General features: G+C 39.1%; 1 protein-coding gene across 1 annotated transcript in view; it reads left to right on the top strand.

Moving 5' to 3' along the window:
* The window catches only part of Brinp1 (BMP/retinoic acid inducible neural specific 1), a 200,444-nt gene that overhangs the window by 148,208 nt on the left and 37,010 nt on the right, over positions 1-15,226 (top strand). Inside the window, 2 exon segments of the mRNA NM_080482.3 lie at positions 8,166-8,402; positions 14,313-14,535. Coding sequence (NP_536730.2) covers positions 8,166-8,402; positions 14,313-14,535 — 460 coding nt within the window.

Raw genomic sequence — 15,226 nt, 5'->3', positions numbered from 1 at the left:
TGTTTAGGCTTTGGTACATGGCCTACATTGCAGTAATTCAAGTCTTTCATATGTACTGCCTTACAGTACAATATATTCATAAAAAGATTGACCTACTGCCCATTATATGCAATATGTGTCAGTATGTGTAACCGTATCTGGTGTCAACAAACAACTCATCAATCTTAATGATTTGCAAAGGTGAATTTTTTTTCTTACTTTACGAGAGATTCACAGGGATCATAGCTCATTAGGATTCCTTTTCTCAGCTTCTTCTATGTGGAATACTGTTGGTTTTGTAAAAACAAAAGCTGATCAATTCACATATTGGTTCATATTGTCTTATTTCGGTATTGGCATATCACTCTGAACTTGAAACATCCATTCCATACAAATATGTTTCAGTTCAGAGGTTGAAATATGTTAGAGTATTAAAGAAGGGGCTTTACAAAGAAAGGTACAGCATGAGTTAAAGGTAACACAGCCTACTACATGCCATTTGATATCTCAGTCGACCACACAGCATTTGGATCTTGTCATTAGATTAGTACTTCCTACCATGTTGTAATTCAACCCTGAATCCATACTTCAAAGGTTTAAAAGTTTTCTTTTTATTTTTTAATTGTTTTGTTTTTTTTAATCTATCGAGGAAATCTGGTTCATTCTTCCAAAAACCCAATGGTAAATAATTCCATTTATAAATTGCCCAACAATCTGCCTTGATTTTTCATCTAAGTATTCCAAGTCTATATTCCCAAGATCCTGCAGCCTAGTTGATGCTTATCAGTAAAATAAAATATTACTATTACAGAATGTGCCATGTCCTAATTCTTACACTGAAGGAAGCAGAACCCACCCTTTTTTCCCCCAGGTAACTGCCTTTCTACATTTCCCAGAGTGTAAATGACCCATCACAGAGAGAGGGCTGAACTTCTGAATGAGATCATAGCCTCTTCGCCCTTTCTGCACAGTTTCACTTGGTGAATTATTGTCTTATTTTCATTCCACTCCAATGAGCTGTCAGCAATGGATACTGTAATTCACAGCAATAGAAACACAAACAGATGGGTAATTGACCTGCATGCCTTCATTACACTGGAGTTCAGCATGGCTGTGTAAGCCATAAAGTCCTCTATCTGCCAATATGAAATCCCCAGGCTTGCACAGAGAAGGGGATCAGGCTCATGTTTTGCAAAAGGTGCTGTCCTTGTTGTTCAACACTTTGTGCATTTCAGAAATGGACAGGATTTGACAGGCAGAATGTAGTGGGCACATGACAACATCTGGGATTCCTGTAGGGCTCAGAGATACCCATAGGGGGCCACATTTCATACAAGGACAGAATAGAAAATTATTTATATGCAACTAAAATAGAGCCTGTATTTTTCCCTCTTCCTCTTGGCACTGCAAGAGATCATGAACTTAATAGCAAATTACATTGGACAGAAAAGAGAAATGTCACTCAAAAGTAGACTGGCTCAGATAATTAGGATATAGATCAAAATAAAGCAAATGAGAGCCATATCAGTTCATGATGGTGCCTTAAACAAGAGTTTGAATCATCCTATGTATTTACATGCTGACCTGTATTTGATCCATGTCTGCCCTATGTGGTGGCATTTACACAGCTAGACTCAATTCAGATTATGCTCAGGCTTTAAAACAATTTCTAGGGACTGTAGAAATGGCTCAGTGCTTAAGAATGCTTACTGTTCTTACAGTGGATCCGTATTTGATTCATGGCAACCACATGGGGCATTGCAACTGTATATAACTCTTCTGATCTCGATGGGCTCCTGTATGCATGTAGTGCACATGCATACCTCCAGTCACACACATATACAAATAAAATGAAAGAAAATCAACAGTCCTTACCCCACATTCATCAAGCCTTCCACAACTGCTATATCCAATTTCACTGTCTTGCACCCTCACAAATAAATCAATGAAATTTATTACCATCAGTTTAATGATGCCAAACACAACCGTGCTGTAAAATTTTAATCATCTCCAAAGTTCCAAATTCATTGTTATTGAATTTTGAGTTTTGGTTTTAAATCTACAAGTGGCCTGTTTGATTAGAGAGGAGTAAGCACATAGAAAAATATTAAAATTATATTCCCTTTTATTTATCAATTCTATATACAATGCTTTTGTAAAGAAGAGAATGGGGTTAAGAGTTCCTGTAATGAACTCTCAGAAGCAAATCTGGAATCAGAAATTATAAATGGGCTATATTTGTTATATCTTTGGTGAGACGTCAGCATCTGTTCAGTCTTTTTGTTTTAAATGAGAAATTAGCTGTCTCTAACCCCACCCCACCCCATCCACACATTCCAAGTATGTCAGCCTTATCAGGTTCTGATCAATAAAATATCAACTCTGTCCTTGCTGTTCATAGGGGATCTGACACAGATTCTCTAAACATTCTTGTGTTCCTTAAATAATCCTTAAGAATAGAAACTACAACACTGGGATCTCTATTTATCTTTCTGCATCTCAGAAACCTTATATGTCAGGCTAAGGAACTTCAGCCCTGTTGCTTCAAAAATTGCTCTGCCTCCAATGAACTCAGATGTCTCATTTATGCCATTCATAACTTCAGTTTGTATCTAAGACACAAGAATGTTTTCTCCTTTATGGACTTTTCAGGAAGTAAGCTATAAAGGGAAATGACTGTAATCAGAAGGTGTTGGAAAGGATAGCTTAATTCTCAACTGGAATTTCTGTTGCCTGGAGCCTGTGCACATTCTGTTTCCACATTCTAGACTATTCTTCCTGTGCATTCCTTAATCCTGTGTCTGTCTTTCCACCATGTGAGGTTTTCCAAGGAGAGGTCTAATTTGGCTCTGGTAAGGGTTGATACTTTGAATTGAGATAAATGAGGGAAGGCTCCCACTTACTTCACACCTAATTATGCCAGTGCCTTAGAAAGTTTGAGCTATAGCAGATGCTGGAGATCTGTTTGTGATGTTCTCAGCATCCTGAGCTTCAGTATCAAGCTGCCATAAGATCTACTGGGAATCAGATTTCTGATTTTCAGATACTTGTCTTGTTATGGAATGCCCATGTGGCTTTTCTTCTATGTCCATACACACACACACACACACACACACACACACACACCGAGAGAGAGAGAGAGAGAGAGAGAGAGAGAGAGAGAGAGAGAGAGAGAGAATATGATTGTCTTCTTGGATTCTTAGCTTACCTTCCAAGGAACCCCATTTCCTAAAAGAAGCAACCAGTTCCGTTAGAATTTGGGGATTCTACGTATGAATTGGAGGGAGGAGACATGACCTTTTGAATAATAATATTGGATCATAACACACAATGTATATTCTGTGTTACTCAGGGTTTTTGTTGTTGTTTCTTTTTGTTGTAAACAGTTAATACGGAAAAACAACAACAGTTACATTTCTGAAAGGCTAACGTACTGCCCAATTGCCCCTCATTGGATCTATGGTAGATTACTCAACTTACATTGTCATCAGTCCACTTTGACTAAAAAGGCGGAAGAACCCTGAACTATTTCAAAATGGCCCAAATACTCAGATTTGAATCATGATTTTGTTATTTTAATAGTGGGACTTTGGTTAGGCCATTTCACTTTTCATTCGAGCATCCACAAAGAGTAATAGATTAACCTATTCCTTAGGAAGATGAAGAAGAGAATTAGTAAGTGCCAGTAGCCTAAAATGGGCTTGGCTTAAATTGGAGATCTGCAGGTAAAATATAGACTTCTCCTTTCTTTCCAAAATTGGCTTTTTAAGATAAGAGTTGGAAATCAAAGAGATCAGTAAAATAATTTAATGAGTAAAACATTTAATCCCTGTAAGGCAAACAGCAAAATCATTTGAAGTCCAATAGTGTGGGAAGGTCTATATTTCAGGACATGGGAGACAGGCTGACATATGAGGAAGAATTATTTTAGACATTAGACAAGAGAAGAGAAGAGACTATAAGTGTAATGTGAGTGACAGATTGGAATAGCTCCAACCTTACAAAAGGGAATGTGGATATTACAAGTCTGAGGAGATGAAGTGGCAAAGACGTAGTAGTATGGCATGCTGCAGCAATGGAATTAAGGACTTTTATCACAGAATCCCTTCAAATTACAAAACACATTATGCAATGGATGGAAGGATGATAAGCTTGGGGTGGGTGGGTGCACGTGAGAAGGATGAGGTAAGTATCAGGAAAAGCAGGAAATCTTCATGAGTATTTCCACCTGCTCATACATGCCACACATTCTTGATGGCACATCACAACATTGCCCTTCAAAACACAGCCAGACTTGGAAAAAATTAATGAGGTTGAAGGGAAAATATTCCATATGTTCAGCGTGGGCAAGGTGGTATTCAAATGTAACACTCAACCATTGCCTTTCTGAGTTGTGAGACAAAATGTACATGCTTGGCAATAAAATGTGGCTCTTTCCCTCATTTTCTCAGTTTTCCTTCCTTCCTTCTCCCTGTCTCTTTTCTCCCTCTCTCCTTCTACCTCCTCTGTCTCTTTGTGTGTGCACATTTGTGTGTGTGTGTGTGTGTGTGTGTGTGTGTGTGTGTGTGTGTGTGAGAGAGAGAGAGAGAGAGAGAGAGAGAGAGAGAGAGAGAGAGTGTGAGTGTGTGTGTTCGTGCGCACCCGGGTTGGAGAGGGGGATGTTTTGGGAACCAAGGAGATAGAATATTCCACCCCAGCCAGCAGCTGTATATCTTTTAAAAAGTGCTTCCACAGGCCAAATCCCCTCCAGATTATTTATGACTCCCATTGAAGCTAGCAGGACTCGGATGCCAATATAAGGGGTCAGCAATGGCTCTCTTTGTTGGGCACAGGTCACTGGGAGACAACTCTGGCTGTGACTGCTGTGTGAACCTCCGCCGCCATAGAAATGGTTGTGTAACTTTAAACAGTAATGACATTTTGCAGAAAAGTGCTTTTTAATTGCTATGTCTTCATTATTCTCTTTTGAAATTTGCCCAGGGGATTCTGCCTCTGAGACAGCTCGGCATGTTCTGAGTTTCCATTTTTAAAGAGCAGCCAGTGTTCTGTTTCAGCTGCTCTGAAAAAACCCCCAACCCTAAATTTTATCTGTTTTCAGTTGCATTAAATGGGGTAGGTAATACTGCCTTTTGTATCCTTGCCAAACGGAGAAATGATTTGATGCAATTTTCTAAAAATGCTCTCCCCGAATTCCTTTTGGGCTAGGACCAAGAATAGAATATCCTACCCTCTACAAAAGGGAGGAAAAAATGTGATGAGTTGTCTGAAAAAGTAGGACTGAGAATATAGTCTGTAGAGTTCCTTTAAGCAACAGAAGCATAACCCTCATCCATAGCCACTGTTGCCTATAGGGATCAGCTAAAAATAATTTTTGCCTTGGAGGAGAAAACGGCAACATAAATGAAGCAACTCAATAATGCACCCTATAATGAACTTCAAGCTTGCTTTGGAAACAACTGTATAGTTGGTTTGTATTTCCTGGCCTTTGGTGTCTGCCTCATCATAATCATGTACAGAACCGTTGTGACTGATCCCTTGATCTCATGGGTGCCCAGTGGTAAGGATTATATCCGATGTCACCGCAGACCACTGTCCAGCATCACGGCATTCTCAGGATGCCTTCTGAGTAAAGTCAGTTATACCATATTAAAATAAACATCCCTCTCCTTCAGCAGTCAGAAAGCCTAAACTTACTTCCTTAAGTGCAGTGGTTTAAAAATAACCCCATTGAGTGTACCTGAAATTATTCGTCCTTTTTTATGCTGAGGCTTGCATTGAACACTTAGGTATTGGGTCAGAGGAAGGACATCAGTATCACTATCATCTCCCACACCAGAAGGTTCCTCACATCAGTAGTTCAGTGAGTAAAGGTGCTTGATATCAGACTTCAATCCCTGTGACCAACATGATAGAAACAGATAATCAACTACTGTAATTTGTTCTCGAGCTTCCACACATATGTTATGGCATGAGTCTTCTACATATACATATGCACAGATACATACACAAAGTAGTAGATTAAGTAGGTAAGTAAGCACCTTAAAAACAAGAGTTGATAATTCATGGTGTGTGTGTGTGTGTGTGTGTGTGTGTGTGTGTGTGTGTGTGTGTGTGTGTGTATGAGAGAGAGAGAGAGAGAGATTGTCTGTCTGCCTGTGCCAGTAACTGCTCCACACAAATTATAGATATCTTGGCTTTATTCCTCTAAATATAATATAGCTACTGCAAGTATTTTCACTTGAACATAAAAGAAAGTAGAATTTCAGAGAGAGGATGAATAAGATTCTTTGGATGATTTTGGTATGGATTTCAGTGGTAGCAATGACCAACTCTATGTGCACTGTGACTTTCTGTCATAGACATGCTAAGACTCACTCAGTTCTGTTTCTCATACAGCAGTCAGCGAAGTCTACTATATAGTTTCCATATGAGAACCAGATGGAACCAGAATAGAAATTCAGTGTATATACAAACCATAATAATCATATGTAATATATGTAACCTGAAAGAAGAAAAGCAAGTCTGTAAACGTAACTGAAAAATATAAACTAAAAGAAGAGTAAAAGCAAGGCCTCATTTGCCCAGCAAATCTACAGGGAGCAGGATTTAAGAGTACTCTGGAATCCCTAGTAGGAAACTAATATTAATCTAAATAAGAATACAACCCCCATTTTAAAAAGTCTGAGGTAAAACCATAACTCCTTTGTATGCTGAAGTCTAAAACTAATTAGCAGCCTCTGCAAAGCAAAGGGAACTGCCTTCAATGTGAATTGTTTGTCTAAATTTTCCTTGTAGTCTGGTGACCATAGGCTCAAGCATGCACTAGACTCATGTTTCTTGGTACCAGCTTGCAGCTTCGGCCCAGATAAACCCCACACATCTTCCACTCTAAAGAATAGGACACTGATTATTCAAATATAGAAGAAAATCAGAAGGTGTAGACAAGGGTTCTCATCCTATACCTAGGGGTTAGTCACTTTGTCTTAGTGTCTCTTTGTGCCTTCATTTTTAGAACAAACAGGAGAACATTAATATCTGTGATGCTCTTTTTCACAAATGTTTTTAGTTTGGTAATATATGCCCTCACTTAATATTTCTCTTTTACTATATCACTTTTACTCTTGAAAAACTACTAATGTATATTTAGTGATCCACATGGTAAGCATATAAACTGTAGTGTGTAATAAATTCCTTCCTGACGTTTGGGATCTACAGCTCTCTCAGTCAATTTTTCTAGTACCCCACACCCCTACTCATCAGAGTTTCATTCATACAGTTGGACTTACCAGACAAATTTACCCTACCTTTGCACATTCTGTTATTCTTTGAACCATGGTTGTCTCTTAAGTACCTTCCAATAAGCCCAAATTCTTTCTCCTGTGGAAAGCTGACCTTGCAACCCAGGGTACATAGTTCCAGGATCATTGCTGCCTGGCATTTTCTGTGTCTCTTTCTGCTTTAGATCTGTAAACCATATTAAGAAGACAGGCGCCCACATATGTCCCTGCTGATAATATTGCAAATGTACTTTTTATATAAAATAATCTCATTGGACTTGGTGATACATACCATTAAATGCAGTAATCAGGAAACTGAGGCATGCAGATTTCTATGAGTTGAGTTCAAAGCTCATGCAGTATGCATAGTGAGTTTAAGCAGCCTGGGCTGCCTAGAGAGAGAGACCCTGTATTTTTTAAGTAAAATAAAATAAAAATCTTTAGAAGTACTGGGTAGCTCAGGACATGTTCATAAATAGAGACCATAAATATTTCAAGAATGGAAAAGGAAATTAATGAAGGGTATAAGAAAGATAAACAATGATGTTATGCATTCAACAAGGGTTTTCTTCCCAAATAGAATAATGAGTATGTACACACACACACACACACACACACACACACACACACACACACACATTAGAGGAGCTCCAGATTCATTATTAATATAACAGAACAACGTCTCCATTTCCAAGAGAGCCAGGTCATGCTAAAACAGTGAATTAAAAGTGATGCAACTGAAGGTCCCACTGGCTGTCGTCCATCTATGCCAAAGAATGTTTTGAAATATTTTTCTTCCAGTGCACAGGGAGAAACCATACAGTGCCAAATTCTTGTCACCTTTGGAAGCTGTTAATAAGACACCTTTTTATCCTTTCTGATTTTTCCCTTCTTGCTATTTCTAACCAGGTCTACAGATAATCTTCCCGCAGTATCTGCAAGAGAAGTTTGTACAGTCAGCCTTGAGTTACATCATGTGCAATGGCGAGGGAGAGTATGTCTGTCAGAACAGCCAGTGTCGCTGCCAGTGTGCTGAGGAGTTCCCACAGTGCAACTGCCCTATCACCGACATCCAGATCATGGAATTTACACTGGCTAACATGGCCAAGGCCTGGACTGAAGCTTATAAGGACCTGGAGAATTCAGGTACACAGACTACTACCTTGAATCCTTCTAGCAAAACCTAGAAAATGACATAACCTAACAGCAGTTAAGACTAATGTAACAGTACTTGTCCACGTTCATGGGTTCAGGGTCAAGTGTAGTAGCCCTCACAGTGCAGTCACACATTCAGCCTTCACAGAATGAAACAGTGGATATCATAAGACAATGTGCTTATATGATGTATCATCACTGTTGGATTGATGGCAAGGTAAGACTGCAAAGTCATCTATACAGAATGGAGAGTCAGACGGTGTGATATTTGTTCCTGAGTTTCTGTTTATGCATGAATGTGTGTAAAAACAAAAGTGTGTATAAGTATGAATCAATAAGCATGCATAAGTATATATAAGTGTGTATGTGTTTTTATATGACACATAAGCACATGTGTATGTACACATATGTCTTATGCATATATAGCAAGATAAAATTATGTAGATAGTTGAATACACACAAAACTGAAATTTACTTTTCTGATAATTTAGCTAGTCCCTACATTTCCTGGTTCAGAATAATGAATTACAGTGAAGAAAAGTCAGTTATCCAAGGTCATAAGTGGGTCAGGTCTAAAGTTGGACATTTGCCTTCTTGAAGCTTTGAATTCTATCAGAAACTAATTATTTAACCATTTAAAAGATGTAAATCATTATGAAGTTCCAAGTGTCTATGAGTAAGTATAAGGATCAGCTAGCACTAAGGATTAGCTAGGACATAGACATGCAGGCAGTGTGACCAACAAAGTGAATGGTGGTCATGTTGAAAACAACTGGAAGTCTCATTGTCCTGTGATTCAGAGATTTCATTCACAGGTTTCTGCGGAGTGAAAACCCTAGTGTAGATCAGGGAGTAGATGAAGAAATGTACAGAATGGCTGGCATATTTAGAAGTGGAATGGACAGAGCTAGATGATAGTTTTCTCGGAGAGTTTAATCGAAAAACTGAGATGATGTCAGGGAGCATGGCTTGAAGATGTATATTAGATAACATTATAGTTGTTGCTATCCTTTGGCTAGAACACTCATGAAAGTTTGAAATCAAGGTAATACAGTTAGCTTTAAACAGGATAAGTTTAAGGATCCTTAAGAATTCCAAGAAGCTTCACCAAGACATAGTACACTTATGTGTTTTAACATCTGTTAAGTGAATAACCTACTCAATAGAGCTATATTATAGTTTGCTAAACAATTTTATATATCCTCCTATCTGTTACACTCATGTGAAAGCAAGTACAGTGTGTCTTCCCAGGGAGCAGTAAGGACTCCAATACTCAGACTCTTCCCTGAATCTCTTTGTAAAGGGCAGCGTTGGTAATGGAATCCCTGACTCCGAACCTAGCTCTCACAGCAATCTTTTCATTTTATTAATTCTACTGAACTCTGTAGAACTGATCCCCCTCATCTGATAAATGAGAGGTCATGATTATGTTTTGAATATCTGAAGGTATCTAAGTCTTTAGCCACAAAATCCTTTGACCAAACAAAATCTTATCTCGGAGCCACTGTGTATCACAAACAAAAGCAGACGTTCCCAGGAGTTAATTTGAAATGATTGGTTACCATGATCTTGAAACCCCAGCCTGACAACATAGAAGATCCCCAGTGAACTAGACTGTTGGGGGGAGGGGGACAATGGGGGGAGGGTGGGGAGGGGAACACCGATAAGAAAGGGGAGGGGGGAGGGGGATGTTTGCTCGGAAACTGGGAAAGGGAATAACACTCGAAATGTATATAAGAAATACTCAAGTTAATAAAAGAAAAAAAAAGACATTAATATGGGAAATGGAAGTAATCCAGGTAGGAGGAGATGAGAGGGGAGTTCCAGAGATCAAAATGTACTATTTACATTGTAAAATCATAAAAGAACAAGTTCAATAGAAGTTATTTAAGAATAAAATGCTTGCACTATCAAAAAAAAAAAAAAAAAAGAAGATCCATCAGAGATTCTGCTCCTCCAGGGTCATGCAACTCAGATGGAGCTACTGTGGATCTTATGAAGCTGTCTCCATTAGTCTCTCTCAAATTCTTGGATCTGTAAAGCAGCATAATCATGATAGAAGGGCATTATGGTGATTCTCGGCCTCAAACAAAATAGATTTGACAGACTCCTTTTACAAAGAACTGCTACTAATTACTAAAATTCCAAAGGAAATGCAGGATGTCTGCACTAGTAATAAGGAACTCTAGTTTCAAAAAGAAGCTACTATGAGTGGGTGAGTAACGGGACAGCATGTGAGATGCTGCAGAATAAGAAAATGCTAAATGATTTGTTTTGCTCGTTTTCCTTATATGGTATCCATACACGGATCTCCTGCACAAATCCCTCTGAAACAATTTCTCAGTTTAAGATATATCGGCTAATTGAAAACAAGTATCTATGTCATGAACTTGTTCTTTTTTCTTTTATTTGTTCAAGTCCTTACCCCTGGGAGGAAAATTAATAAAATAATCAATTTTATGGTTTCACAATTTCTAAATTTGGATTAGATACAGTTATACCAATTTGACAGATGTATTAATGTGGGCCCCATATTCTTCACTTGTCAATATGGTATTTGAATTTTTTATATTTAACTCTCATTACGAAGTTTCTAAATGTCTGACTGAAAACATTGGTGTTTAGAACATTTTTTCCCTCTTGGTATGCCAAGAGTCAAGGCTTCTGTCTGTGTGTTGAGAAGGAGTACAATTCGTTAAGTGAGAGCTTGCATTCTGGATCAAGGCTGCAGTTTCAGTGTTACTGCCTACTGGCCACTGACCCAAGGCAAGTTTGCTGCCTCCTTTCTTCCAAACCTCCAGAGGGAGACACTACAGATATGTACTTCCTAGGTTTGCTGTGAAGATCATTGATGATTTCCAGGTGCTGGGGATTAGCTTCTGTAACTATTGAGAGCTATGCAAGTTGTCCTTATATAAATAAAATAAATGTATGTATGGGTCTGAAGTTCCCTTGAATTTTTAATAGCATGAAATAAAATTCTTCAGCTGTAACAAATGTATTTGGTTTTGTTTGCTTATTTTTTCACTTTACAGCTTGATCCAAAATCCCTCCCTCCTCTCCTCACTGTTCCACCCTTATACTCTACTCCATCCTGTTTCCACTCTCTTCAGAGACAAGGATGTCTCCAATGGGTACCTACTCACCCTGATACATCAAATCACACCAGGACTAAGTGCATCTTCTCGTATTGAGACTAGGCAAGACAGCCCAGCTATGAGAAAGGCATCCATAGGCCCATAATAGAGTCAGAGACAGCCCCCAACTCCAATTGTTAGGGAACCCACATAAAGACCAAGCTACACATCTGCTATAAATATATAGGGGTCTAGGAGACTGGCCCATGAATGGTTGATGGTTCAGCCTCTGTGAGCCCCTTTCGGACCAGATTACTTGAGCTCTTCTTGTGGTGTCCTCTGCCTGCCTCAGTCCCTCATCCCGTCCTTCTACAAGACTCCTCAAGCTCTGGCTTGTTGAGCTGTGGGTCTCTGCATCTGTTTCCATCAGCTGCTGAATGAAGCCTTTCAGAACACAATTATACTAGATTCCTCTCTGTGAACATAGACAAATATCAATAGCGTCAGGGGTTGACTTTCTCCCATGGGATGGGTCTCAAGTTGCGGTAGTAATTGGTTGGCTCTGTTCCACCTTTATTCCTACACTTCTTTTAGGCAGGACAAAATTGTGTTGAAGGTCTTATGGGTGAGTTTGTGTTCCCCTCCCTCCACTGGAAGCCTAATGTGTATCCAGGAGGTGGCCACTTTAAGTTCCATTTGCCCCCTATTAAGGGTCTAAGCTAGGGTCACACAGAAAGACTCCCAGGAATTTCCCCTGTCTAGGGCTGCCTCACCCCACTGATTTCTGTTGTCTCTGTCAGCACTCCCCACTTGCCTCACCTGGTCTGTACCTTATTCCCCTGCCCACTAACTCCCATCCAGTTCCCTCCCTCCATCTATTTCAGATTTCTCTTTTATTTCCCCCTTCTGTGTGATATATAAGTAGTATTTCTTGGGTCCTCCTTGTTACATAGTTTCTTTGGGTTTGTGGATTATAGCATGGTCATACTGAACTTTACGGCTAATGCTCATTATAAATGAGTTCATACTCTTTCGGAGTCTGAGGTACCTCATATGGAATGGTATTTTCTAGTTCCATCCATTTGCCTGAAACCTTTTACCTGCAAAATGACCCATATTTTGTTTCATTTTCCACTGCAATTGAGAAAGACACTGAGGAAGGATGGTGTGGCTGAGTAAGTGTCAGAGTAGATAAAAGCAGGTTTTGCTCTTGGTTCTTGAGGTTCTATGTCTGTTATCTTTCAAAACACAAACAAACAACAGAAACAACAACAACAAACCCATTTTGTTGTTCTAGGCTTTAGTTTCCTTTCTATGTGGATCAAGAAAGCTGAGTTAGGTTATTTCTAAGGTTATATCAAACTGTTGCCTGACATGTTGCTCATAAATTCAGATATTGAGAACTAGTGCTGAAACGTTTCCTAAGAGACCTCTTAACATGTATTAAATTGTAATTTCCCAGCACTTGAAAAGACGTTGACACCTAGCACTTCAAATGACAGATCATGAGTGTAGAGTTTCACTTCCTTCAGTCCTCCATAAACCCTACAGGTTACATCAAAGAGAAAGATTCAGTTGGGTGCTACTATGGTTTTAACACCACTCTAAATCTACCAGATTCCTGTCCTTCAGTGGGAAAGAAGACACATGGATTTGTTCACTTAGCAGGCAAAAATAACCAACTAGAATTTATTAATTGTTTTCTTCACATTCATTTTCAGTTACAGTTCTACCAAAATCATAATAGTTTAATTTTCTATGCAGATTGGCTAAAATGTTTTTAGAAAAATAAGAATAGTAATTTGATTCAAAAATCACTGTTAAGTGTGAATGCAAAGGGTGTGTATTGTAACCTGACATCTACATGGTGAAAGTTTGTAGAACCTTATCTTAAATGTACATATCTCCTATAGGTACCTTTCAATACAGGCACAATGTTAGCTGCACAGCAGACTATGCAATGTTATGCTGGCTTCATTCAAATTACATGGTCGTTCATGGGCAGATGGAGCTGAACATCAAAAACGAATACAGGACTGACCTAAAACCATCTGGTGTGCTCTTTCCTGGAGAAGATCTGTTTCCTGTTTCTCCACCTCTCAACATTCCTTGGTTGCCTTTAATTCTCTGTGTATGGCTGAGGCCTTATGGGAGTTCCCAGGTCCACTTTTGTACATCCACTCTTGTCCATGCTCACTCATGATAAACAGACATGTTGGTTAGACTGTATGCATGTGGCTTCTATTCTGTCTAGAAGGCACACTCTCAAAACAAACTTCTTGCTATTCTGGCTCTAAGAATCTTTATGGCCACTCTTCCTCAGTGTTTCTGGAGCCTTATATGTGGGAGTGGTTGTGTATGTGTATCAGGAGGACTGGACTCCACAGTTCTGTATTCTGATTGATTGTGGTAGTCTATAATGATCTCCTTCTGATGCAGACTACTTTGCTTAATGATGATAAGGAGTACATTTATATATGAAGATTTAGAGCTAGGAGCATCTGGGGAGATAGAACATGTAACATTTGTCTTTCCAGGTCTGGGTAACTTCATGCAACATAATCTTTTCTCAATACATCCATTTACTGGCCAACTTTACAATTTTATTTTTCTTTATAGCAGAATGGTATTGTGCAGTGTATATGTACCACATTTTTGTTATCCCCTTTGTTGCCTGAAGGACATTTATATTGTTTCCATTTTCAAACTGTTATGAAGATAGTGGCAATACTGAAAGAAAATGTGAGAATTAAATCTTAAAACAGGAATTCAAGTGGTGGCTGTCCTGCTCACATGTTCTCTCCCGACTCTTGTCTCTTGTCAGATGAGTTCAAGTCATTTATGAAGCGTCTCCCAAGCAACCACTTCCTGACCATTGGCAGCATCCACCAGCACTGGGGCAATGACTGGGACCTGCAGAGCCGTTACAAGCTTCTGCAGAGTGCCACTGAGGCTCAAAGGCAGAAAATCCAGCGTACTGCCCGCAAGCTCTTTGGCCTCAGTGTGCGCTGTCGTCACAATCCCAACCACCAGCTGCCTAGAGAGAGGTATGTGCTCTTCCTACTCTACTTCTACGGTGTCTTATAACCCAGTTGCTCAGTGTCAGCCAGTACACTCTCCTAAAGTAGATGGATATGTGCTTCAAGTGGCATAGTAAGGCCTCTTTAAGGAAGGCAGTCCATGTTTCTGACTGCCTTTGGTTCTTGCAACTTTCAAATTCCATATGCTTTTTGACATATACTATCGTTCTCTGTCTACAAGTTCTCCATCTACAGTTTACCTAACCTCAGATTGAAATTATCAAAACAAAATTTGCGTTTCTATTGCACTTGCTTAGATTCTTTTTCTAGTCACCTTTTTCTAAACCACATGATAAAAGTATGTTAAATGAAGGATTATAAGCACTCTGAAGATGACGTAAAGTGTGGAGGATTCTCCATGGGTAATATACAAATGCTACCTTCACTTCATTTAAAAGACTTGCACATTTGCTGATTTGAGCATCTGTGTGCAAAGTTTAGAAATCAGATTCCTAATAATGGCAAATGACAAAGGAAATTGAGCCATGAGGGTCAGTTTTGCATTGTTTGTGCCATTTCTAATCTGACCGATGATGACTTCCAACCCTGATACCAACAACTCTATTGCACCCTTCAGTTTGCTTAAAATGCATTATCTGTACAATTTTAAAAGTACTTGGTTAGGAAGAGTTTGTATCTCTTCTCAATGATAAAGGAA

This window comes from Rattus norvegicus, chromosome 5 (assembly GCF_021556685.1).
Source record: "Rattus norvegicus strain SHRSP/BbbUtx chromosome 5, alternate assembly SHRSP_T2T, whole genome shotgun sequence".
Taxonomy (NCBI): Eukaryota; Metazoa; Chordata; class Mammalia; order Rodentia; family Muridae; genus Rattus; species Rattus norvegicus.
Note: the sequence above shows the minus strand (reverse complement) of the source record. Positions and strands in the feature narration are given on the sequence as shown.